This window comes from Lipotes vexillifer, unplaced genomic scaffold (genome assembly GCF_000442215.2).
Source record: "Lipotes vexillifer unplaced genomic scaffold, Lipotes_vexillifer_v1.1 scaffold678, whole genome shotgun sequence".
Classification (NCBI taxonomy): Eukaryota; Metazoa; Chordata; class Mammalia; order Artiodactyla; family Lipotidae; genus Lipotes; species Lipotes vexillifer.
In genome coordinates this window covers 529,090-554,613 of record NW_006790338.1, presented here as the reverse complement: position 1 = coordinate 554,613, position 25,524 = coordinate 529,090, and the positions used below count along the sequence as shown (strand labels likewise).

Below are 25,524 nucleotides of genomic sequence, written 5' to 3'. Positions count from 1 at the left end.
TTTCATTATGTTTCTTTCCTCTCTCCCTCAGATCATGGGTCATAGAGGCAGACAGTGTTTCTCCCTCCTTTCCGTGACATGAGTGGGGACTTCATAATTACTGCTGCCTGACCAGCAGGAAGTAAGTAGACATTCAAGACACTTGACCTTCAGGGTCAGATAAGTTGCCAAGGGTCACCATTTATGAAAATTCAGTTATCATGTAAGATGAACAAGAATCACTTAGTGCCAGGAACACAATCTGTATATTTAGTGCAACTCTATGTGGATTATAATAAGAAAAAGCCAGCCTAGTACAAATCGATGACACATCTCAGAGAGCCGACTTTGGCATCCAGGCCTCCCTGGTAGTGGTAGCTCCTGTAGTCCCCCGGCCTCAGCAAGTACTGCCACCCCTGGTAGTTGGGCATCTCGTAGAGGACCCACCAGCCCTCCAGCATGTGGAGTGAGTGGAGCTCATTGAGCTGGAAGTGGTCATGCATGCAGGAGCAGTTCTCTGTGAGCTTGGACACCAGGCCTCCGTAGCCATGTCTCTCATACAGCTTTATCCTGTGAGAGCTAGTCTGTTGTGACAGTAAACCAAAGATGAAAAATAAGTTGTGGGCATCCTTGATGTCAGTAAAAGTGACTCAATCAGCCTGCAGCTTCATGAAGCAGGGTTTTCAAACCATCCTGTCATATATGTATCCTTTCCTTACATGGTTGGTCTAACAAATTAGGGAGAATATTAAAATAAAACTGACCTGACCAGTGGCCTATCCTGTGGAAGAAACAAGAATTGAAATAAAGTCAATAAAATGGATTGTTTTGTAAAAAAACAAAACCAAACTGTCACAACTGTATTTAGTTGAGTCTGCAGAGAGAATTTTAACTCCCTTTACCATTATGACTGTGTATCACTGAATCCTATCAAGCTTGGTTTTTGGTTTTTTGGTTTCTTTGTATTTGTTTTAAATTGGAGTATAATTGCTTTACAACGTTGTGTTAGTTTCTGCTGTAGAAAAAAGTGAATCAACTATATGTATACATATATCCCCTCCCCCTTGAGACTCTCTTCCCCCGCCATCCCACCCCTCTAGGTCATCACAGAGCACTGAGCTGAGCTCCTCAAGCTTGTTTTTAAATATTTTTATTTTGGAATTTATTTATTTAATTTATTTATTTTTGGCTGTGTTGGGTCTTTGTTGCTGCACGAGGGCTTTCTCTAGTTGCGGTGAGCAGGGGCACCTCTAGGCATGCGGGCTTCAGTAGTTGTGGCATGTGGGCTCAGTAGTTGTGGCTCAAGGGCTCTAGAGCGCAGGCTCAGTAGTTGTGGCGCATGGGTTTAATGGCTCTGCAGCATGTGGGATCTTCCCGGACCAGGGCTCGAACCCGTATCCCCTGAATTGGCAGGCAGATTCTCAACCACTGCGCCACCAGGGAAGCCCCTCAAGCTTGTTTTGAAGTCACTTTTGCACTCATCATTTACAACAATTCATATTTACTCTGAGTCCACATGTCCGACATTTTGCCAAGTCACTTGTAGGTTGAGTTTCTTGCCTCAAAGAAATTTCTATCTTATTTGTACCTCTTTTTGCATCTGCAAATTTCTGCAGCCGAATTTTGGTTTCACTTCTTGAATCTGCTTGTCACGACACATAATTTGGTGTCATCAGAAAGTAGAAATACAAATTCCACATGATTAAAAAACATTAAGCAGCATTTTGGATTCCCATGAAATCCTAATTAATGATCTTTTTCTGACCCTTGTAAAAAACTAGTTGATAATGACTGCTGAATACAAGGAGCTACCTGCAAGCGAAACATATTGTTCTAGTTTCTAGATCCGTAGGTCATAAAGAAGGTATTGAAAATAATCGCCAATACAGTCAGAATACATTATACTTATGTTGTTCTCCCATAGTCTGTCAGTGTTCATTAAGAAATAATGATCTAGACAGATTTTTTTCTTTACTGAACAAGGTAGTTTTTATTTAGAAATTAGGGATCAGCTAGATACTTCCAAATTCAACTTTAGAAGCTATATTGTTGTGATTTCTTGTGCCTAAAAACAATCTGCCCATTTTTAATGCTTTATTGAAATGAGTTTAAATATTTCCATATGAGAGCATAGTAAAGGCAATCAATTTTTTGTTAAATGCTTGAGAGTTGGGCTTTGCTATTTCACTGTGAACACTAGTCCTGAGTTGAAACAAACTGACTTTTATAAACAGGAATTTATGGCCATGGATCAGTGATGCTTTCACATGAGTCATGTTGAACTAAGACTCACGTAAGGAATTGTGTGGCAGGGGCGGACGGAGTCGTTGAGGCCCATCCACTGCTGGTAGTCGGGGTAGTCGCCGCGCTGCAGGAAATACTGGCAGCCCAGGTAGTTGGAGCGCTCGTAGAGCATCCAGCAGCCGCTGTCCCCCCGGATGGAGTTGCAGCGGCTGAAGCAGGGCTGCAGGTTGGAGTGGTCGCTACTGCACTCGTAGCGGCGGCCCTGGAAGCCCCGGTCCTCGTAGATGGTGATCTGCAGGTGGAAAGCAAGGTGACAGCAGGAAGTCAGCTGGGAGGTACATCCCCCCCCCCCACCCCACAGTAGACACCCAGCAGGCACGCTGTGGTGTATGTTTATGTAGGAAAAAAAAGATTATAACAGTGTATGTATAAGCCCAAATGTCAATCAATCATGGTTATCAATGAATGGCAAGATTATAGGTCTTAATTTTATGTTTTTATTTCTCCTTTTTGTTGTTTTCAATTGCTTTAATTTTTTGTTATATAAATATATATTACTTTCATGAGATGAAAAAATAAAATCAATTTGTAAATGTATAACTTTGAGTTACTGGTGAAAAGCAGCAAATTTTGTAAATAGCCACATTTTGTCTTGAGATTAAACACTTCTCCTTGGGCTAAAAAGCAAGAGGTCTCCCAAGACTCTCTGAGATGCTCCAGGAGTAGGAAAATATACAGAATCCTCCCATTCCCCTCTCCCCTCAACCCAGCTTCTAGGGATGCTTTTTGTTTTCAAAACTAGCATCATGTGGACCTAGAGTCTGTCATACAGAGTGAAGTAAGTCAGAAAGCGAAAAACAAATGCCGTATGCTAACACATATATATGGAATCTAAGGAAAAAAAAAGAAAAGAAAAAAATGGTTCTGAAGAACCTAGGAACAGGACAGGAATAAAGACACAGACATAGAGAATGGACTTGAGGACACGGTGGTGGGGGGAGGGTAAGCTGGGACAAAGTGAGAGAGTGGCATGGACATATATACACTACCAAATATAAAACAGATAGCTAGTGGGAAACAGCCACATAGCACAGGGAGATCAGCTCGGTGCTTTGTGACCACCTAGAGGGGTGGGGTAGGCAGGGTGGGAGGGAAACACAAGAGGGAGAGGATGTGGGGATATATGTATATGTATATGTATAGCTGATTCACTTTGTTATACAGCAGAAACTAACATGACATTGTAAAGCAATTATGCTTCAATAAAGATGTTAAAAAAACCCAAAAACTAGCCTTGTGATTTTCCTGAGTTTTCCCTCCCTGAAGCAACACTGTTTCATAGGACGCAGGTGACTGCTTGAAAGCTTTTCCCATCGCTGCCAACCTATTGATTTAGAAGCGCTCTTCAGATATTCAGGGGTAGAGGATGACCCCAATCCCCAACTCTTTTGTCATCCCATGTGTATGTAGAAAGATGAAATCAAACACCTTCATGGTTCATGACCCCTGGAGGGACATCCACCTACAGCTGGCAATATGTCCACAGTGCATTTGTGAAAGTCCTCAGGCAGCATGTAAAGAAAATGTGCAGATGCTAAGAGGAGAGAAATTAATAGCCACAAAGAAAAAATGTTCTGCTGCAAGTAGCAGAGCTAGACAAAAGAAAACTGGGCAGAGTCCTGTCAAGTTAGACAGTATACCCAGGGACCAGAGGATATACCTAATGTGGCAGGTGTACTGGTAAACTTCAGTTACAGCTGTAATTGAACCAGCGTGGAAAAGGCTGCCTTGGTCTCCCCAGCTACAAAACCACATCGGAATACACCACCATTTTCAGCAAAAGTCAACAAATCACTCACCAGTTTTGGCACATGTTAAAGAAAACTGTTCTGCAGAAAGGTGACATATCAAAACCTTAAGGTGGTATAATTTATACTTACATTCATTTGGTCAAATTGTTACTACATGTATTTATAAGCTCAACTGTGTGCCTAATCAGAATTTTGCAAATGTGTTGAAAGACCAGGTCATTTTCATTTCCTAGTAGTCCTTATATTCTACTGAAAGAAAGCCTGGACCTGTTTTTCTTTTAAGGCTTTATTGAAATGAGTTTAAATATTTCCATGTGAGAACATAGTAAGGGCAATCGATGACAGGTTAATTTAATGTGGATTGAAACTTTGGAAAACTGCCTCCTACTCCACCATTCTGAAATGTTCAGTGCTAAACATTTGTAAAATGTCCTACAAAGCCAGTCTGCTCTGACACAGAAATAGTGTATATTCTCCAAATCCCCCAACCAACAATCTTCTAGTCATAATGAAGTAACATAAGATACATGTTTTTTTAACCACAATATGGCCAAACAATGTGATTCTAAGAAAGCTCAACACGCTGAATAACACATCAATGCACTTTGTATCAAAAGCTAATTGCAAAGAAAAATATGCCAGCAAGAGTTGCAATTTTAAGATGATGCAGAGACTTTTCTTCTCCCAGAGACTTTATTACGAACTCCCATGGTGCAATTCCAAGTTTCTAAGTGACCTGTAGAATAAAAAGATAATTTTTGTATCAAGCACATCAATTTAACATGGACACAGATATTAGCTCTCAATCTATAGGGAGTTAAGGTCAAATATCAGATACCAAATTACTGACAAAGATGAATTAAAATAAAAGTGGGTGCAAAAGAATTTCCATGGAATTTTTCTCAGACATTTGGAAATTGAGTTATATTTCTCAATTGAATACAATATATGATCCCACACAGGGAAAAATATATAAAAAAGGACAGTATTGGTCAATTGGCAAAATTGATACCTGTATGGTAAAGTATCAATGTTAAATTTTCTGAAGTTGATAACCGTCCTGTGGTTATTTAAGAGACTGACTTTATTCTTAGGAAATACACTGTGAAGTATATAGGGGTAAAGTGATACGGTGTATATAACTTCAGGTGGCTTAGAAAAAGTTATATATCTATATACTGAGAGAAAGAGAAACAAAGAAAGAAGAGAATAAAAGAGTGGGACAGAGACAGAGAGAGAAAAATGGTAAAGATAATGAAGCAAAATGTTATGGTAACAATTAGCAAATCTGAGTAAAATTGTATATGAGAGCTCTTTGTACTATTTTTGCAACTTTTCTCTAAGCTCGAAATTATTTCCAAATTAAAAAAAATAATAAAAATAATACTTCTTTTCACTAACCATGACCAAGGCAAATCATTTCTTTGCCCCTTAGCAGTTGTGTATTGTGCCTGCACCATACTATTTTGAATTTCTTATATATTGCTTTGAATTTATACTCATATTGCCCTCTTTCCATTTCTAATAGAGAAGTGTTAGTCTCCAACTATGAAAATGGAATCATTGATTTCTCTCTGCAATTCTAATAGTTTTTACCTCACATAGTTGGATATTCTGTTGTTTGATGCATACATGTTAAGGATTGTTATGTCATCTTGGAGAATTGACCCCTTTATCATTATGTAATGCCCTTCTTTATCCCTAATAACTTTCCTTGCTTCTAAGTCAGCTTTGTCTGAAATTAATATAGCTACTTTTCTTTCTTTCTTTTTTTTTAATTCGTTCTAGCGTGATTTATTGTTCTCCATCCATTTACTTTTTTTTTTTTTTTTTTTTTTTTGCTGTGCTGTGCAGCTTGCAAGATCTTAGATCCCTGACCAGGGATTGAACCCAGGCCACCACAGTCAAAGCACCAAATCCTAACCACTGGACTGCCAGGGAATTCCCTACATCCATTTACTTTTAATCTATATTTGTCTTTATGTTAAGAGGGTGTCTTATAGGCACCATATAATTGGGTCTTGTTTTATGATCTACTTTGACAATTTCTGTCTTTTTTTTCTTCTTCGTAATTGTATCATGAAAATTTTCGTACAGAAACGTTGAAAGAATTGTACAATGAAGATACATATGCCCACCACCTGGATTCTGCAGTTAAGAGTTTGCTACATATATGTATAACTGAATCTCTTTGCTGTACACCTAAAACTAACACAACATTGTAAATCAGCTGTACTTTAACTAAAAAAAAAAGTTTGCCATATTTGCTATATTTTCTTTATCATACATCTTTAACACATCTGCAGTGATGGGAATGCTCTGTGCTGTCCAGATACAGTAGTCTGTGGCTGTTGAGTTCTGTCTTTTCATTGGTGCATTTAGACCTTTGATGATCAAAATGATTATTGATATAGTTGAATTAATATCTATCTTATTTGTTAATGTTTTCTATTTGTTGCCCTTGTTCTTTGTTCTTATTTGTCTTTCACTCTTTTTCTGCCTTTCCAAGGATATGGTCTTGCTCCTACCCATTTTGACTAATAAATGAGCTACTAATACCAATACAGTACAAAAGAAATCTTGAAAACTGTTTTCCAGAATACCTGGATTTTTAAAAAATAATTTCTCTTTTTCCCTTATTGAAGAAATTCAGTGACTGGAATCGAAATTTCTGAATAAGACATTGATATCTTGCAGTTAAAAAAAAAGTTCATCAGCTAAAAGACATGATACAGTATCCATAAGCCACAAAGGAAAAGACTAAGAAGCTTAAACATATACATGAAAAATTTCTTCAAACAATAAACTGTGAAAGCATATTTTTCATACATTTAATAAACTAATTTATTTATTTGTTATTTCTAACAAACTAGATAGGTGTGCGTGTATGTATATGTATATGTACACGTATGGCAAATATTTGAATTGAAAATTATTAACAGTTATTTCTGAGGAGTAGGACAAGGATATGGGAAAGTGAGGATTCTTTTACTTTTCATTATCTATATTTTGTACTTTTGAAATTTTTACTGTAAGCATGTATTACTATTATAGTTGAAAAACTAATTTACAACCTGATCCAAAAATGGGCGGAAGAACTAAATAGACATTTCTCCAAAGAAGACATCATACAGATGGCCAAGAGGCACATGAAAAGATGCTCAACATCACTAATTATTAGAGAAATGCAAATCAAAACTACAACAAGGTATCACCTCACACCGGTCAGAATGGCCATCATCAAAAAATCTACAAACAATAAATGCTGGAGAGGGTGCAAAGAAAAGGGAACCCTCTTGCACTGTTGATAGGAATGTGAACTGATACAGCCACTATGGAGAACAGTATGGAGGTTCCTTAAAAAAACTAAAAATAGAATTACCAAATAACCCAGCAATCCCACTACTGGGCATATACCTGGAGAAAACCATAATTCAAAAAGACACGTGCACCCCAATGTTCATTGCAGCACTATTTACAGCCAGGTCATGGAACCAACCTAAGTGTCCATAGACTGATGAATGGATAAAGAAGATGTGGTACATATATACAATGGCATATTACTCAGCCATAAAAGGGAATGAAATTGGGTCATTTGTAGAGATGTGGATGGACCTAGACACTGTCATGCAGAGTGAAGTAAGTCAGAAAGAGATAGACAAATATCGTATATTAACGCATATATGTGGAATCTAGAAAAATGGTACAGATGAACCAGTTTGCAAGGCAGAAATAGAGACACAGACATAGAGAACAAACGTATGGACACCAAGCGGGGAAAGGAGGTATGGGATGAATTGGGAGATTGGGATTGACATATACATACTAATATGTATATAATAGATAATTAATGAGAACCTGCTGTGTAGCACAGGGAACTCTATTTAGTGCTCTTTGGTGACCTAAATGGGAAGGAAATCCAAAAAAAGAGGGGATATATGTATACATATGGCTGATTCACTTTGCTGTACAATAGAAACTAACACAACATTGTAAAACAACTACACCCAATAAAAACTTTTAAAAAAGGAAAAGAAAAACTATTAAGTACATTACCCAAGAGTTGGAAGAGATGCCTAAAGTACACAAATAATAAAGCATGAAAAACCCTCACAAATGTGGTTTCTGCTGTTTGATTGTCAAGAAGGGGCCTTATGAGAGGGATTCATGGCAGGATCTGATCCTACTGCAAAATGGGCACTTATTCTTTTGACACTCCTGGGCTTACAAGCATCGATTAGCCTATAGAAATGGTTGGTCCCTAAAACGAGCCTTTCAGGCAGTATGGGTAGGGCACAGTGGTTTGGAAACACTCACCTAAGGCCCATTCACTTGCTGCCAGTTCACTAATCAGTAATAATTACTGAATATTACTGCCTGCAAAGCACTTTATACACATGTAGGAAATAATAAGGAAATAAAAGATCTGCTTCCATCAAGAAGCCAACAGTCCTCAACGGTTATGGAAAAAAACATACAAGGAATGAAATTATACGTTCAAAATAACATACCAATGAGTAATCTTGAGAGCCAGATTTTCAGTACATAGGTGCATAGATGAGCCTCAGGGGGCTATGAACCCCTGTCTCAGAGATCTATTTTTTCATGATTAAGTTTAAGGTCTAGATTATCAGTGTATGTGTGTATGTGTGTGCATGTACGTGTATGTTATTTCTGGAGTTATTACTGTTTTTTGATTTTCTGTTGTCTGTTTTACTTTCTAAAGCTTGCTGTCCCCAAACTGACATCTTAAAAATTAACATCATCTTACTCAAAAAGATCTTAAGTAACAAAGATATAGTTCTAGAAAAGCTATACCTTCAAATCTCATAACAAAGACCTTTAAAAGAAAACTCAATATCATAAATATTTCCTAATAGCATGATTTTTGTTACTAGAATAACACATATTAAAGCCCTGATGTGACCAAGGATTTCAGGCAGTTCTTAAAGCATTTGCTATGATAAGTTTACATTTCTAATCAGTCAATAGCTTGCCTCAGAAAATCTGAATAAACCCTGAGCCCTGTGTGACCCAGTCTATTCAGAGATTCACATTTTAAAAATGCATAGTATAGCGACCGAACTACATAAAAAGGAATTTCAATTTTCACTTGTGTTTCTTGAAGCAAGCCCAATTCATAACCCAGTGATTCTGTTTTCAAAATTCCCCTTTCCCTTTCCTACCTTACAACCCTCCAGCTGACCCAGAGTCTCTCATTCAACAAAACCCTAAAACATCCCAGCCAGCCAGTCTGTACCACTTTTTGGATTCTTTCCCTGCTCAGCTTTGGTCTCTCTGACTTTTAAAATTTCCTTTTCACTTTGCACATTGCAATTGAGAATGCAGAGCTGGAACGGCACAAGAACACTCCTTTCTTTCTCCTTACTTTCCAGCCCTGTCCATCTCTGACCATTCTCTGAATTCTGAAGCATAAACGTCAAAGGAATTAGATGGGCAGGGCAGAAGCAGCAGAGATGCAAAGCAGGCAAAGATAAAATTTTCATTAGTGAGAAAGGGACCGAGAGTAGGGACATTTGACACAGATATTAATACAAATCCTCTGCTCAACACACTTATTTGAATCAACAGAATAATAGCTGATTAACTGTGGCCAGTATTTCTCAAATGCTGAAAAGATAATAATGGTCAATATTTATTTAGGATTTACTCTGTTCTAATCTCTTTTTGTTGTTGTTGTTGTTCTAATCTCTTAACATGCATAATCTCAGTTAATCATTTCGTGGACCTTAAGAGGTTAAGTACCATTGTTCTTCCCGTTTTGCAGAGGAGGAGAGGTTAAGCAACTTGCCCCAAGTCATACAGCTGGTGTATTATACAGCGGGCTTTAGTTTCAAACCCAGAGTATCTAACTCCCAAAGGCTAGACATTTTTTAGCCACAATATAAGTCAAGTACTCCCCAAACACCTGGTATCAGTTTGGTTCGGTTTGCATTTTTAGACCTACTTTGTTCTTTGGCTGTGTGTCCAAAGATAAATTATTTTATGGTTTCCATTCTGTGACATTTGCTTCCTTTGTAGAGCTGCTGGTGGCATTTTGATTCGTTGCTCCCCTTCTTAACTTGACACCTAGAGACACATGTAGTCATCATGTCTGTATAAAAACATTTTTTAAAATGAGTCCACCTCAGTTTTATATCCTTCCCTTCTAGGGTGCTTTGCTTCCATCACCAAAATTTCTGAGAAATGACTTCCCTGATTTCAATGCTGGAGGGAAATCAAGTCATAAATGCTCTTGATTCTTTTAAATTCCACCAGATAGAAAGATGTTATTACCATAACAACTTGGACCTTACTTTGTACGTACGTCTCCTTGTTTTACTTAAATTTTTCTAAGCAATGGAAGTAAACAGGCTTACTCTGTTTGCGGGCATATTCTGCTGCTTTGGGTGCTGTTAACATGGCAAAAGGGTGCAAGGAGAGGTGGAAGGGTGGAGCTCTGGGAACCTGAAAAAAAAAAAAGTTCTACTTTTAAAAGCTGCACCCACTTCGTGCTGTCAACAGCTGCTGGTTATAGCACTTGTTTCAGGGCTCGGCCTGTTTCCCCAACCCGTCGTCCTGACAGGTTACTAGCAGTTGAGGATCGTGTTTCATGCGATCTACATGCATTTTCTACCCTTAGAAGACTCAAGACAGGCTTTTGCAGGGAATTCCCTGGTGGTCCAGTGGTTAGGACTTGGCACTTTCACTGCTGTGGCCTAGGTTCCAGGGAACTAAGATCCCGCAAGCCGCGTGGCATGGCCAAAAAAAAAAAAAAAAAAGACAGGCTTTTCCGTGTCCACTGGAGAAGAGAGAACCCGAGGATTTTAAAGTCACTTCCAGCTCACATATTCTATGACTCCTGATAATCTGATGATTCATGCAAGCAATTAATATGGCTTCCTGCGTGGTTTACAAGAAAAATTATTTTTCAAGTAGGATGACATTGAAATCCTAAACCTAGAGTTAATCATATGCTCTTTTTTTACTTCAAAGTTACTTACTGATATCTTCAGTGTACCACACAGCTAGCAAGTGACAGAGCTGGGACTAGACACCAGTCTGTTTGCCTCTGAAGAGCTTGCTTTGGACTCTGGATGTAAGTCTGGATAGAGTGAAATGATGGATGGTCAGACACTAGGGTGTGGAAAGAAGAGATTCTGATGTTCTCTAGTTACCTGCCTTTGTCTTTTTCCTCTCTCTGTTACACCGGTTTTCACTCTCTCTGCCCCCCTTTCCTTTTCCCCTCTTTCTCTGTCAAAGGGAGCTGAAGAATATTTTTATTGTTTGCTTTATTTGTTGAAGGAAGATTTACGCTCCTTTTACTTCAGTTTAAAATTGAGTAGGACCTCTTATATTTATCTGAAGCTAACTGCAAATAACCCTCACTTGTGTGAAGTTCTTAGTTAAATTTTTTTTCCCTATGGGTCCATGTTCCTCAGCAGAAAAATGGCTCCCTGTCAGCCAAAACCAGCTCCCTTATCAGGAGTAGAACGCGAAGCTTAACAGAATTGAACAATTCTGAGTTCAGGAGGCCTTTCTGTCACTAGGTGGCAGCAAATAGTCCTGAAGAAAGCCCTCAAGCCCACACACAGTACCGATGTGGTACCAAAGTGGCCAATTCCAGAGGCCGGAAATTCTACATAATCTGATTAGTATGCAACACTGCTTTAAGCTCTTGAGTGGGAAGGATTTTAGCTGTTGCTTAGGAGACATTTTATCAGAAGGAATCAAAAGTGATTCATATACATGAAGCAGTTAGAGAGGAACCTTTGTCAATAACTTTTTTTTTTTTTTGAACAACCACACCTCCTAGTTAAAACTATTTATTTGAAGTTATGTTAAATCCCAAAGGACTGTTTTAAAATAGCTCTTACAATTTAATCTTTGAAATGCTCTGTTTCCATTAAGAGGTCCTGCTAATTCTTTAAGATGTGGAGGGGGTGCCTGAGTAGAGCCCGACGTGTAGCCACAAGAGAAAGGCCTGAGCTGGCATCCTTGAGTCAGTGAGGAGCTTGTGAGGTCCACAGGGGTAGATGATCCTCAGATGCTTATGTCTGTATCTCACATCATCTCATACCCTTTTGTGAGAATTTGTTATCTAAAATAGGCAAGGTTTATAATGTATTAATAATACAATGGATGCTTGATGAGCTATTTAATTTTTGAATATTTAGAGAAGTGGTTCTTAACTAGTTGTGATTTTGCCTCTTAGTGGACATTTGGCAATGTTGAAAGACATTTTTAGTTGTCACATCACGGGGCAGGAGTGGGAAGCTATTGGCATCTAATGGGTAGAGGCCAGGATGCTGCTAAACATCCTACAATGTACTGGACAGCCCCGACTCCACCCCCTACCCACACAACAAAGAATTATCTGACCCAAAATGTTGAGAAACCCTGATTTAGAGGAATATAGAGGAAATCAGATACACCCCCTTCCCTCTGGGTACCAGAACCTTAACCATAACCATAGCTATTATTTTGAGGTTACCATGTGCCAAGCACTAAGGGCTTTACTGATATAACTCACTTCATTTCCCACAGAAAACCCATCTTCTGGTCCCTGTTTTTACAAATGAAACCAAGGCTGATAGAGCTTAGAAGACTTGCCCAGGATTAATCTGCTGATAGCTGGTAGAGCTGGGGTTCGAACCCAGGCTACCTGGCTCTAGGATTTTCATGCTTAACCCTTACACAAATGGCCTTTCAAGTACAGGACACTCATATTCTGTAACAATAGACAAACTCAGGTCTTTGAAGGAAAACCCCTGAAACCCAGTCCTCCTAAAACCGAGTTCCTCTGCTGAGTTATGATTAACCTCTCTATTCAAAACATTATTCCATTTCTTGTCCAACACCTGTTCCCCTCAAGACTGAGGAGGATCAAAGAAAAGGGGGGACTGAAACCTAGCAGGACCCTGTGGAGCCCTCCTGGACACAAAAGCTTTTCCATGCCCCCCATTTTTTGTTTGTAGAAAAAAAGCATCAGACATTCCCTGAGTTCCAAAGGGCAGATTCAAACAGTTACCAATTAGGGAAGTGACTGAACGCAGAGAGAGAACAGTAGTGCAGAGATGGGGGCTGGTCCTGGTTCCTCTTCAGGGGATGTGCATGGCAATCTGATACTTATCTCTGAGTTCTTCTATGGGAACTAAGGCTCCCACCCTGGTGGAGGAGGTCACTTCAGGCTGAGCACAAGCACACGGACCCCAGACTGGTTGGAACCAGAAGGCTGATGATTGAGATTCCCAGAACACCACCCAGTTACCTCATCACCAACCAATCAGAGGAGGGTTACATACTCTGCAGCCCTCCCCCCAAATTTTGCCTATAGAAACATCTTCCCTGAAACCCATCAGGGAGTTCGGGTCTTTTGAGCCTAAGCTGCCCCGTTCTCTTTGCACAACCCTGCAATAAACTTTTCTCTGCTCCAAACTTAGACGTTTCGGTCATTTGGTCTCACTGTGCATCAGGCACGTGAACTTGAGTTCGACAACACCCCCTCTCTGAGGGTACGATTTATTTCCCTGCAGAACTGGTCATTATGTAGTCTACCTGTACATCTGGACTTTTTGTTATTGGTAACTGATTGTGAAGACAGAGACTGTGAAGAACAGAGAAGGTGCCGAATAAAGGCTCTTTAATGAATGAATGAAAGGCCGGATGGATGGATAGAGACTGGCCAGCCCACTCTAAACAGTGCGGCTTCCTGTTCTGGCCCCTTTAATGAACCTGGCTCACCTGAGCTACTCTGACACCCACGTTTGCAAACCTTGATGGATAACCCAGCTAAGACTGGAGGGGTTCACAGTGCCATTCCCTCCAGGATGTGATTTTCTGTATTTGCTCTCTGGCCACTTGAGCTGAGACCAACCAACCAGAGCTGCCTACGGCCTGCTCTAGACCTCTCCCAGGCACAGAAGATGAAGGGGGAGAAAACACAATGTCTGAAGCAGAGGAGCTTGGGCTCAGATATTTATATGTATGTGTTGGCGGGGAAGGTTTGAGGAAAGGAGAGAAGAGGGCAGCCTGGAAGGAAGAAAGCCGCAGGAAAAACGAACAGGAATGAAGCAGCATGGTTTGCTTGTCTCTGTAAGAACACAGAAGAGCTGGGCTTTCTTTAAAAGCCAAGAACAGCTTGGGTCTCTGAGGAGCACTGAGTCTGGTGTGGCTTATACCTCAGCCAAGGTAGAATGTCAGCTCCAAGATATGAGATCCATGAGAAAGTCATCTTTTCTGACTCACCCACCCTTGAATCCCTGCACCTACAACTATATTGAATGAACGAGTGAGTGAATGAATGAATGAATGAATGGATAGAGTTGAAACCAGAGTGATCAGAGAGGAGGTGCTGATTTTCTCTGTAATCAAGGGAACTTGAGTCTCAGGACCAGGCCAGCTTACATGTGGATTAAGGTGAGAGGGCCATTGGATTCAGTTACAACACTTCTGAGGAAATGCTCGACTCCTAAGCTGGCCCTGGTGGACTTTTTACTTTATAGGACCCCACTGTCTGCAGTATGGTCTGCAGGTAAGAGAACAAAGGATGCAGCCATTCCTGTGGCCGTAGCCCTGCCCCTGACCTCACCTCCCTTCCGAATCCTGGTGGTGGGCATTGAAAGCAGCTGTGTGAGTAGAAGTCCTCATGTGAGGGTGTGGGTTCTCCCTGCTTCCCTCCCTGACTCCCTCCCACTACACACCCCTGCCAACCCCACCCCATCGGCCCTTTCTTCTTCCCTTTTCTAGAAGTATCTAAAGGGATCAGTAGTTCACCTCTAAACAGAAGCCCATATTTTAAATGTTTAGTAAAGGTTCATACATTCATAAACAGCAAAACCTGAACTGACTGTAAAGATCATTCAGAATATTCCGTTTTTGTTTTTGTTTTTTTAAGATTAGTATATGGAAGCCCAAAGAGGGAAAGGGACCCAGTCAGAACTCACCCTGAGTCTCTGGACTCCCAGATCGTTAGTGCTTCTATTAGACTGACTTCCAAGTAGTCTTGTGGGCAGGAGAAATGTGGCAGCAGTAAACTAGATAATTTCTCATGAGAATGAATGTTGTAGCTCTTGTCCTAGTGCTAGAAGTTACAGTACATCATACAAGAGGAGCGCTTGGACTCACCAGATCCACATTATGAAAGGTGTAAGTGAGAAATTCTGTTAATCAGAGACAGAGGCAGAATCTAGACTCTAAGCCTGGTGCTCTATTGGCTGCCTCTATTTGGCCTTCCATACAATGCATTTGGTATTATGAATATAGTCCTCTGCATAAGGAAAGCATCTTACATTTATTACCCAAGTAAGATATGGCTACATCTGGTTTTATCCATCATGGTATAAAACTGTTATTTCATGCCTGGAAATGCAACATTATGAATTCATAAAATAAAGAAATTCTCTCTAAAAATCCCTTATATTGATAGTCTCAGGTCGTCCCTACCTTGGTAGCCCCAGAATTAGTAGAAGGATCAGCCCCATAAATTTTAAAGACTTCCTCAATTGGGATACTGTTCTGTTAAACAACAATGACAATAACAAAAATGTATTATCATACCATGGCTTTTCTTTTATTACAAAACAAAGCTATTCTAACTCCCATATATCCAGTACCATGCCTGGAGACCATGGGCACCAAATAAATGTCTTCTAAACAAATGGATAAATCAGAGTATCTTAATACCAATTATCCATGTGTTATTTTTTCCCCTTAAATAAATGTTTTCACAATACAATATAGAATTCAGTCTTTTTATTAATCTTTAAAAATAAAAATTTAATATTAGTAAATTCTACATATTTAGAAACATTGGTTGAAAAAGTAAAATAAATATTCATTAATATGAAAATGCACATTGTAGATACAAAATCTCCATGTATGCAAATAATGTTCTTTCCCTTACCATTAAGATTCCAGCATAAGATGATAAAATCATTGCTTCTCGTTCTCTGTGGTTTGGATATATGGGTCTACCCCGAAATGGCATTTTCCTATGGGGGAATATGAATAAATAAGAAGGGAGGGTTTATTCTTGTTTTGTTTGACACCTGCTAAGGTTGTGACAATAAGTAATAAGTAATTACCAATGGCTGTGTGCTATGCTGTTCACAAAATTGATATGATTAATCCATCATCAGTAAAGTGTACACTTTGAATTTTGAATCATCCAACAGTGGTGACGAATTTTCCCTCATCTATCCACATTTCCACAGCTATCAAATCCTGGCGGACTGGCCACTATGGTGGAAAATTGTGGTTTCACCAACCTATATCCTTTACCCTTCTTGTGGCAGTTTGCTTGGGGGTAACTGCCTTAACCCCCTGTAAGCCTGTAAGCTTCCAGGGAAGCTGATGACACCCCTAGATTCCAAGGATGGAAAACACACTGTGGCCTAAATTAGCTAGCACCCCCAGATAAGTCAGAGCTAACAGAGCCATTGAGACACAATTCTGTGATTTTTAAAAAGTCCATTCTCCCCTGGCTTGAATGTTGTGATAAAGTGGGCTGAAACTAGGAATAGCGTCCATCCAGAGGAAATAGCCAAGAGGTAGATCCTGATGACCTGGTTTGAGTTTTGAATTAAGCCATGCCTAATGAGGACCTAGCCGTGGACTTTCCAGATACAGAGGCAATAAATCTCTCCTCCTGCTCTCCTTTTTTAAATTTATTTATTTTTTTGCTTAAGTCCGTTTAAACCGGATTTTCTGCTTATTACAACTAAATACTGATACAACCATTCAGCACCAGGTGTGTGTTCTAAAGTCACAGAGCAGAAAAAACAGCTGGCCTCCAGAACAAGCGATTCAATCCTGGCCTCATTAGTTTCATGTTCTTCCTAACTGAGTGGGTCTGCTCGGCACACATGGGAGAAGATGCCAATAATCCCGGCAAGGATTCAAACTGTGGTGATTCAAGCTGCTCAGCTCAGGTGCACATCTGGTTAAATGCTTAAGAAGTTGTGTTTAATAGTTCTTAGGAAAAGATTGCAGCCTTACCCACAGAACTGATCTTTTTTTTAAAAAAAGTCGAGGCACGTACACAATAAAGCAGTTTTATTTCTAAGGCAGAACGTTCTATGCAAGAAAGATCTTTATCAGACAGAAACCAACTCACAGAGATGCACAATATGTAAGCATGTATATGAGTTCCTCGAATCGACAACTGTGAGGGTTTCCTCAGGTTTCTAGTTGGAGGGGGATACGTACCCCATAGTATTTTCAAATCTGAGTGCCTTGTGGTGAACTTCCTCTGTCATTACTCACAGTTAAAAAAGAAAAGAAAAGAAAAAAAAAAACTATTCAACTTACACTTTCTCCCACTCCAGCCAAGTTAAGTCTTCTGAGTGATCCAGCCACTGCAGAGCAACATTGATGGCCAAGTCATAGTGTGCCTGGAAGCAGGAAGCACAGACAGCAAAGGAATGGGCTGAGACATTGGCCGAAGCACGTGCTAGGCACAATGACAATGGCACTGCTAAGCCTATTCTACTTGTTTGTCATGTCCACAAAGGTGAGGATCACCAGCTGTGTCCAGTAACCTGATGCTCAGGCAGAAATAACTAGTGTTCTTCAGGCATTATATTTACCTCACACTAGAGCGGTGAGTGTGTGTGTGTGTGTGTGTGTGTGTGTGTGTGTGTGCGTGCACGCGTGAGCCAGAAATGAAAAGATAGATTCATGGAATACTAAACTGGGAATCAGGGAATCTGGGTTCAAATCTAGGTATTGCCAACAACTCATGGTACTATATCCTTGAGTGAGCAATTGCCATTCTCTGGGCCACAGTTTCCTTGAATTTTAAAATAGAAAAAGGGGAAGACAGAGGAAGAGGGACACAGAGAACAATTTCTAATTCTGTGGAACATCAGAACTGAGTGCCCAGGCTCACAGGGGAGGTGGTGGGTCCATCTGAGGAGCTGGGGGAATCCCGGGAGGCTTCAGAGAGGAGGCATCAGTGGAGCCGGGGCTTGGGGAATGAGGAGAATGTCTACAGGTGGAGAAGGACCTCCCAGGAGGAGGGTCCAGCGGAAGCAGAGAACTGGAGGTAGACCAAGTGACTTTCTAAGAGTCTTATATGCGGTAAAAAGCTGAGGACCAATTCCATGTTCATTCCTTCCTCCCCACTACCTTTTCCTGGTAATTTCTAAGCGTCTTTGCCATTTGTCTATCAAAACATTCCTTTTCTCCTCCCCACCTCCAGCCCCAGTAAAAGGAAGGTCAGTTTTGTTTCTGTGTTTGTAGATGGGTTCCAAGGCTCTTTGTAACTCTAACATTGTGTAAACAATGTAATTATAACAATGTAATTATTTCTTTCAGGGACTGAACCAAAGTGAAAAGGAAGGAAGGAAGGAAGGGAGGGAGGGAGGGAGGGAGGAAGGAAAGAAATAAAGAAAGAAAGGAAGAAAAGAAAGAAGGAAGGAAGGAAAGAAAGAAGGAAAGAAAGAAGGAAAGAAAGGAGGAAGAAAGAAGGAGGAAAGGGAGGAAGGAAGGAAGGAAGGAAGGGAGGAAGGACCGTGCTCACTTGTTGAAACCTAATACAAAGATTGATGCCTGGACCAGCAGCACTGACATCACCTGTTTGTTCATTAGAAATGCAAATTTCCAGCCCCACCCCTGAACCCCTTAATCAAAACGGTCTTGTAATAAGACCTCATTAAAGTTTGAGAAGCACTTATCTAATTGATTTAATTTCTCCATTTAATACGTGCACAGATAAGTAGTTTAGAACACCAAGCCTTAACTGCTCATTCAGCTCCAGAGAAATCAGACAGGGAAGGGGAGGGGGCGTGGAGGGACAGGTGATTTCTCCTTCCTCATTAGTGCAAGAATAGTAAATGGGTAGCATAAAAAAGCTGAGAGTTTACTAATCTCTTTTGGATTAGATCTTTACGTAGCTTTCTTAATTTATGTGAAGTGAACTTTGATTACATAGTATGAATCTGAGTTTCAACATGTATAATATAATAAAAAAGGATTTTAGGATTTTTCAATTATTTGGTTTTCTCCATAAATGGTAAAAAATTCTATTTGAGAACTACACGACAGTTAATCTTGTCAACAAGCTTTTAACATCATGTCTGTCACATTTAATCTTGTACTCGTTTTGCTTTTAAATCTTTTCTCTCCTAATAGTAAATAAAGAGCAAAAGTCTCATGACTTTAATTTTCTCATTCTTCTTGCTTTCAGTTTAATGAGTTGAAGAGACCACATGGAGAATCCTAGGTTGAGAAGATGAGGAAGAGGACATTCTGGGGGGATCAAGATTAGCCTTGCTTGTGATAGATATTAGATCCCCGTTCTGTCCCCATAATACACGTATGACACAGATGTGACTCGTGGCAGCGTGCCTTTCTTTACCATATCATCTAGAAAGGTGAGTTGCCTTCTTCCTTTTGGGTCAAATTCATTTTCCCGAAGTCTGATGCCAATATAATCTCCCCTTAAAAGCAAGAGAGCAGGATTGAACCAGTGGGAAAGACATGGAAGCACGGTCTGCAGAAGAACATTCCCTCCCCATCCCTCCCTCCTCCACCAAATACAAGCGAAGTCACCGATGGCTCTGGTAGCTGAGTTAATATTCATTTTGATTTAAACGGCCGTTCTGCAACCCTGCAGGTTTAAAGTGTCTAACCATCATGAACAAATCACATTTATCGTAAAATTAAACTCACATAGAACCGAATTTCTAGGAAAGCAGGGAGTATGATAAATCCCCAAAGGCAGAACAGATTTTATAAAACCGAAAGGATTGAGACCCACTATTTAAAATAAAGATTCCCTTGCTGCCCTTGCTAAATTCAGGCAGGATGTCCAAAGTTGATAACTTCCAGATATTTGATATTCCGTACAGATGTGTTCTTTTGCCTGAAGGCTTTTTTCCCATTAGAATGCAAATACCATTAGGAGGAGTTATGTGTAAAAACATATTAGTGATTCCACTTTAGTGTATCCTTATCAGATCCTTTCCTTAACAGACTTTTAATAAGGGGAGGGTAGAATAAGGGCCCTGTGAGGTGAATAGAAAGGAGTACTACCCTGGGAAAATCAAGAAGAGGGAATGGATATAGGAAAAAGGACTCTGGGGTCTCCAAGGTCGATCTCACAAAGTTACATAAGGGCAGCTCTGTTTGTCAAGGTCTTTACCAAACACTCTGGGCAAGTTCCTATGCTGGGGATAAATTTGCTTTGGGGTTCTAAAAGCCCTTCTTCTGAGTCATTAAGCTATTCTAGATTGATAAAAATTCTTGAAATTTTGCTTTGTAATTCCAAGACACTTTATTTAAAGTAGCCTAAATAGATTCTTTGGGTAAAATTAAACTACATATGCATAAAAATTATATTTATATCAGTTTTGGATGAGATATGTAGTGGAACTGGCATTCCTAATCATGGTTTGTTCTTTATTATGTTGACCTCCAAACACATACATGTAAACATGTATGAATTCATACATAGTTTATTGCAGCAATTTTTTTTTTTTTTTTTTTTTTTTTTGCGGTACACGGGCCTCTCACTGTTGTGGCCTCTCCTGTTGCGGAGCACAGGCTCCAGACGCGCAGGCTCAGCGGCCATGGCTCATGGGCCCAGCCGCTCCGCAGCACGTGGGACCCACCCCGCCCCAACCGGGGCATGAACCCGTGTCCCCTGCATTGGCAGGCGGACTCTCAACCACTGCACCACCAGGGAAGCCCCTATTGCAGCATTTCTTAAAGAACTTGTTAAAAGATAATTACCTTAGTAGGCAGAGAAAGGACATTTAATGGAGACTATGATAAGATCTCTAATAAAAGGGTATTATTGTTGTGCCTATAATCATGAAATAGAACATAATAACCTTTTTCTCTTTTTATATGGTCTGTGATTTTCACCAACCTCTTATCAAAGTACCAAGTCAAAGAAAAGCTACCACAGGAGGAAAAAAATTTCCATGGGAAAACTTAATGTTTTCTTTATGTGTTTAAAACAGAGTTTGGAGAGCAGAAAATGGAGATAAATTATTTAATCAATAAGCCTGACAATAGAAGAAGCAGAGTCTGCAATTTAAATGCTGGGCCCTTGGGTACATTTTTCCAGAAATCTCTCCTGTATCTTTTACCAGTCGGGGCCTTTCAAAGGCATACCCTGCCCAGCACAGGCTGGGACTGTGGGCTCAGATCTTAGATTCTAGAATGGGGATGCCTCGGATGTGCACGCTGCTGGCAGAAACATCCTCCCAAGAGATTCAGCATCCTGCTTTGCACCAAATGTGAGGCCTCTTGGGCAGGAGACAGAGGCCAGATCATCCGGCTTTCTCCTTTAGCCCAGGAACAGATTCTTCCTTAGGTTTTTACCCCACTGCCAATATCCAGACCATCTATGACATAAACCCCACCAAATGCTCAGTGCAGTAAATGTAAGTTATTCTCAATTAGACTTACAGGAGTTTTCTCATTTCCTTCTTCAGGAGCCTTCTTTCCATGATTAAAGGCTTATCCAGCTGAGCAGGTATCTGCAGCTACACTGCACCTGTTTTCCTTTGGAAAGACCCAGCCTCTCTGAACCTAGAAGCTACAGCAGCAAATCAGAGAGAATTTGAGTTAGGGATGCTATCACTCCTAATACCAGTCATGGAGTCCCTGGCTCTGGAAGGGATCCGAGAGTGTGCAGTCCTCTTATCCAGCAGGTTCCAGGTCAGAAAGCTGTCTGGAGGCCAGCGCCCTGTACCTTGAGTTTATCTGACACCTCTTATTCCTTCCACACTTTTCCAATATTCATCATTTACTTATTCTTGCCATAACCTTGCAAGTATCAATAAAACAGACACAGCTCATGTAATCGTGGATGAGACTATCTAGACAGAAAAATCCAGACAAAGATGGCTTGTGATCTGATTATGTTTGAGTTCTGTGTGCATTCAACATAGTGACTCTCCGTGAACCTACCTGGTTCCTGGCTCATGATGGAGGTTTCTATAGAACCCAGGTACACCTTCCTATGGCCAACAGGTCCCGGTAAGAACGTGTGGTCATGGCAAAGGTGAGGCCATACCTTCAATTCTCAACCCCACATTGAACCAGAAATTGAAGTTCAGGTGATGGGGTCAAAGGGGGCCTGGAGTCACAAAAAGGACTTAGTTTTAGAAATCATCACTATTGAATGGAGTACCCAGGGAGAGGTATAAACGGGATATCAACTTTACCTGCAATGTTTTGTTTCTTAAAAAAGATTTAAAGCAAGTTGTAGTGGTTAATTAATTTTATGTGTCAACTTGGCTGGGCCACTGTGCCCAGATATTTGGTCCAACATTATTCTGATTCTTTTTGTGAAGGTGTTTTCTGGATGAGATCAGCATTTAAATGAGTAGACTTTGAGTAAAGCAGATTACTCTCCATTATGTGGGTGGACGTCATCCAATCAGCTGAAGGCCTTAAAAGAACAAAGGCTGACCTTTCCTGAGCAGGAAGGAATTCTGCCAGCAGGCCACCTTCAGACTTGAATTGCAACTCTTCCTTGAGTCTCAGTCCTGCCAGCCTACCCCATCAGATTTTGGACTGGTCAAGCCACCACAATCACATGAGCCTATTCAGTAAATTAATTTTCTCTTTATGTATATATACACGTCCTGTTGTTTCTGTTTCTCTGGAGAACGCTAATACACATATAAGAAAATTAATAACATTTGTTGTCTCTGGGATGATAGGTCCATAGATGTTCATTATATTACCTTCTATACTTTTGAAATTATGCACATGTTTTTAAATCACTACTCTGAAATGGTTGGGAAAAAAAACTTTAGAAACTTTTTTTTTTTTTTTGCGGTACGTGGGCCTCTCACTGTTGTGGCCTTTCCCGTTGTGGAGCACAGGCTCCAGACGCGCAGGCTTAGTGGCCATGGCTCACGGGCCCAGCCACTCCGCGGCATGTGGGATCTTCCCGAACCGGGGCATGAACCCATGTCCCCTGCATTGGCAGACAGACTCTCAACCACTGCACCACCAGGGAAGCCCTAGAAACTTTTTTTAAATTGTAGCTTATAAACATTAAGCTTTATTCGATTCATCTCTCCAACGATAATCGGAGAGGAAACAGGATGCCACTGATTTAAATAAATTCTTCACCAAATTGGTTTAATTATTTTGGACCATTCTTGCTGTGGCTACGTCTGCTAAAGCCTTGGATGGGATGTAAAAAAGGGAATAAAGTCAGAGCATTCCATAGGAATGGATTAACTATAAAGAGAGTAATGTTGCGCCCTACAGGAGAATCAGTTGGGAGAGGACACTGCAAGCCAGAAAGGTTGCCTGGTGGCCTAGACAAGGAAAAGTGCTGCACCTGGGGAGGCCAGACGCCAGAATGTGGAGTCCATTCCACCACTGACTGCTGTGGCCATGGCCGTGGCCAAGCCTCCTGGCTCTTCTGCACCCCAGTCTCAGGTGTCATCTAAAACGTGATGAGCCTGGTTAACAGCATCCAGAGCACCTTTCACCTTAACGTTCCACAGCTCCATAAAGGCTGGAATGTGTTATCATTCTTCTAACTCAAAAATTTTTAAAACATTTGTTGGTAGAATATTCCTTGACTGGGGTGGGGGAGTGGCACTTCCTTAGCTTAGATGCCTTTTTATTTTTTTTGCGGTACGCGGACCTCTCACTGTTGTGGCATCTCCCGTTGCGGAGCACAGGCTCCGGACGCACAGGCTCAGCGGCCATGGCTCACGGGCCCAGCCGCTCCGCAGCATGTGGGATCTTCCCGGACTGGGGCACGAACCCGTGTCCCCTGCATCGGCAGGCGGACTCTCAACCACTGCACCACCAGGGAAGCCCAAGATTCCTTTTTAAAAAGCAAAAGATTTAGCGTTTGCTCTAACCTATTCTTGTTTTGTAATTCTGAGCCAGTCCTTTGAATTTCAGAAACACCAATTATAAAATGTGAGTCTCTTGGTTGTTGGGACAGCTTCCTCTTAGACCCATTCTTCCTCCCCCTTACCACTCAATGTGGCATCATATGCAAAGATTTTTTTTTTTCCGGCCGTACCAAATGGCTTGCAGGATCTTAGTTCCCTGACCAGAGAATGAACCCGCACCCTCAGCAGTGAAAGCAGAGTCCTAACCACGGGACCGCCAGGGAATTCTCATAAAGATGTTTAAAATATGAGCATCTTCCATTCCCACTAGGCTGGAGGTTAGGAGACCCTGTTGAGGCTACCTTGGACGAGTTCATTTTCCTCCCTGTGTTTTCGTGTTTCCCCTTCTGTAAAAAAAATCACTGAATGATTGAAGAGGTTTCTGCCAGCTGTCCAGTTCAGTGACTTCCATGCATTGAGTCTCTGTGCCTGGTTGAAAGAGGACCATTTGCACAGACTCTGTTCAGCTTAAATTTGAATTCAGCTAGTTGCCCCTCTTTTCTGTCTATAGAGTTTTAATGCAAACAAGACTCTGGCTGGAAATACACATAAAAGAGCTGCTGGAAAGATGTCAGCTGCCTCATGCATTAGCTCTTTCATGGAAACCAACACCCCCCAGAAGTCACAGCCCCCATTTTCTATAGGAATATCATGCCCTGAAGAAAATCTGTACGCTCCCTGCAGGTCCCCGCTCTGCACCCCGGCATCCATGGTACAGGTCCTTCAGACCGTGCTCTATTAACAGATTCCCCTTTCAGAATCTCTCACCAACCGAGTGATCCCAATGCTTCTGTTCTCTCCGTGCTTCTGGAGGCGTGCTTGAGCATCCACTGGGCTGGGGCTCACAGGCATCCGGAAAATAGATGCTTTTTTTTTGGTTGCTAGGAAACGGAGACTGAATGAAAATTGTTTGTTTTTTAAATACACCCACACTCCCTGAAGGGGGAGAAAAAGTCATACATTTGGGACAGGAGTATTATCCTGACCTGAGGTTCACAGATCTTTTTATCTGAGCAGGCTTCAGTTTCCCATCTAAATGATTCATGGAAAGCTGAGAGCATGAGAGCCGTCCACTTCCCCCAGGGGTTTTTGTAGCGCTCAGCTGCAGACTCAGGAGTCAACTGGCCAAGCGAGGATTTCTGGGGGAGCCAGTGAACCTCGGGCTCCTCACAGGTAGGCTGATTCTACTTGGTGACCGTAGACATGGGGCAGGGGAAATCCTGAACAACTGTCACCATTTCTCTCCTGCTAAGTGGTCTCCCTGCTCACACACTTAACACTTCCTCCCTTGCTTAAAGCTTGCTGATGATTTCCCATTGCTCTTAGAGTAAGATCTAAACTCCTAACCGTGGCCTGTGAGTGAGTGTCCTCTATGCCCTTGGACAGGGGCAGACTGTCACTCTGCCCCATCTAGTCCTGGGTGTCTGTTATCATTACCACTTAACTCTCTTTTCCACCCCTCTGCACCGTCCAAGTCTCTCATCTACCTGATATCTCAGGTGTTCTATGAGTGACAGTAACACTCTAGATTTGGATTTTTATAGGCTAGTTGTTCACTCCATATTGAATTTATATTGTACTCAGAACGTTCCAGGTTTTTTGTT

At 41.0% G+C, this 25,524-nt stretch overlaps 2 protein-coding genes across 2 annotated transcripts; both read right to left on the bottom strand.

Moving 5' to 3' along the window:
- Positions 1-160: 160 nt before the first annotated feature.
- On the bottom strand, positions 161-3,597 carry LOC103086482 (gamma-crystallin A). Its single transcript, XM_007463650.1, has 3 exons — positions 3,589-3,597; positions 2,273-2,515; positions 161-563 (listed from the first exon to the last, which is right to left on the bottom strand). The coding sequence occupies exons 1-3, from the start codon at positions 3,595-3,597 to the stop codon at positions 291-293; spliced, it is 525 nt and encodes a 174-aa protein (XP_007463712.1). The 3' UTR covers positions 161-290.
- A 5,668-nt stretch (positions 3,598-9,265) lies between these two features.
- CUNH2orf80 (chromosome unknown C2orf80 homolog) lies at positions 9,266-21,496 on the bottom strand. The gene is given in 8 exon segments (XM_007463659.1): positions 9,266-9,460; positions 10,003-10,124; positions 10,415-10,502; positions 15,480-15,551; positions 15,940-16,027; positions 17,346-17,428; positions 19,396-19,477; positions 21,456-21,496. Coding segments are annotated over 8 exon segments (771 nt in total).
- Between the last annotated feature and the right edge of the window lie 4,028 nt (positions 21,497-25,524).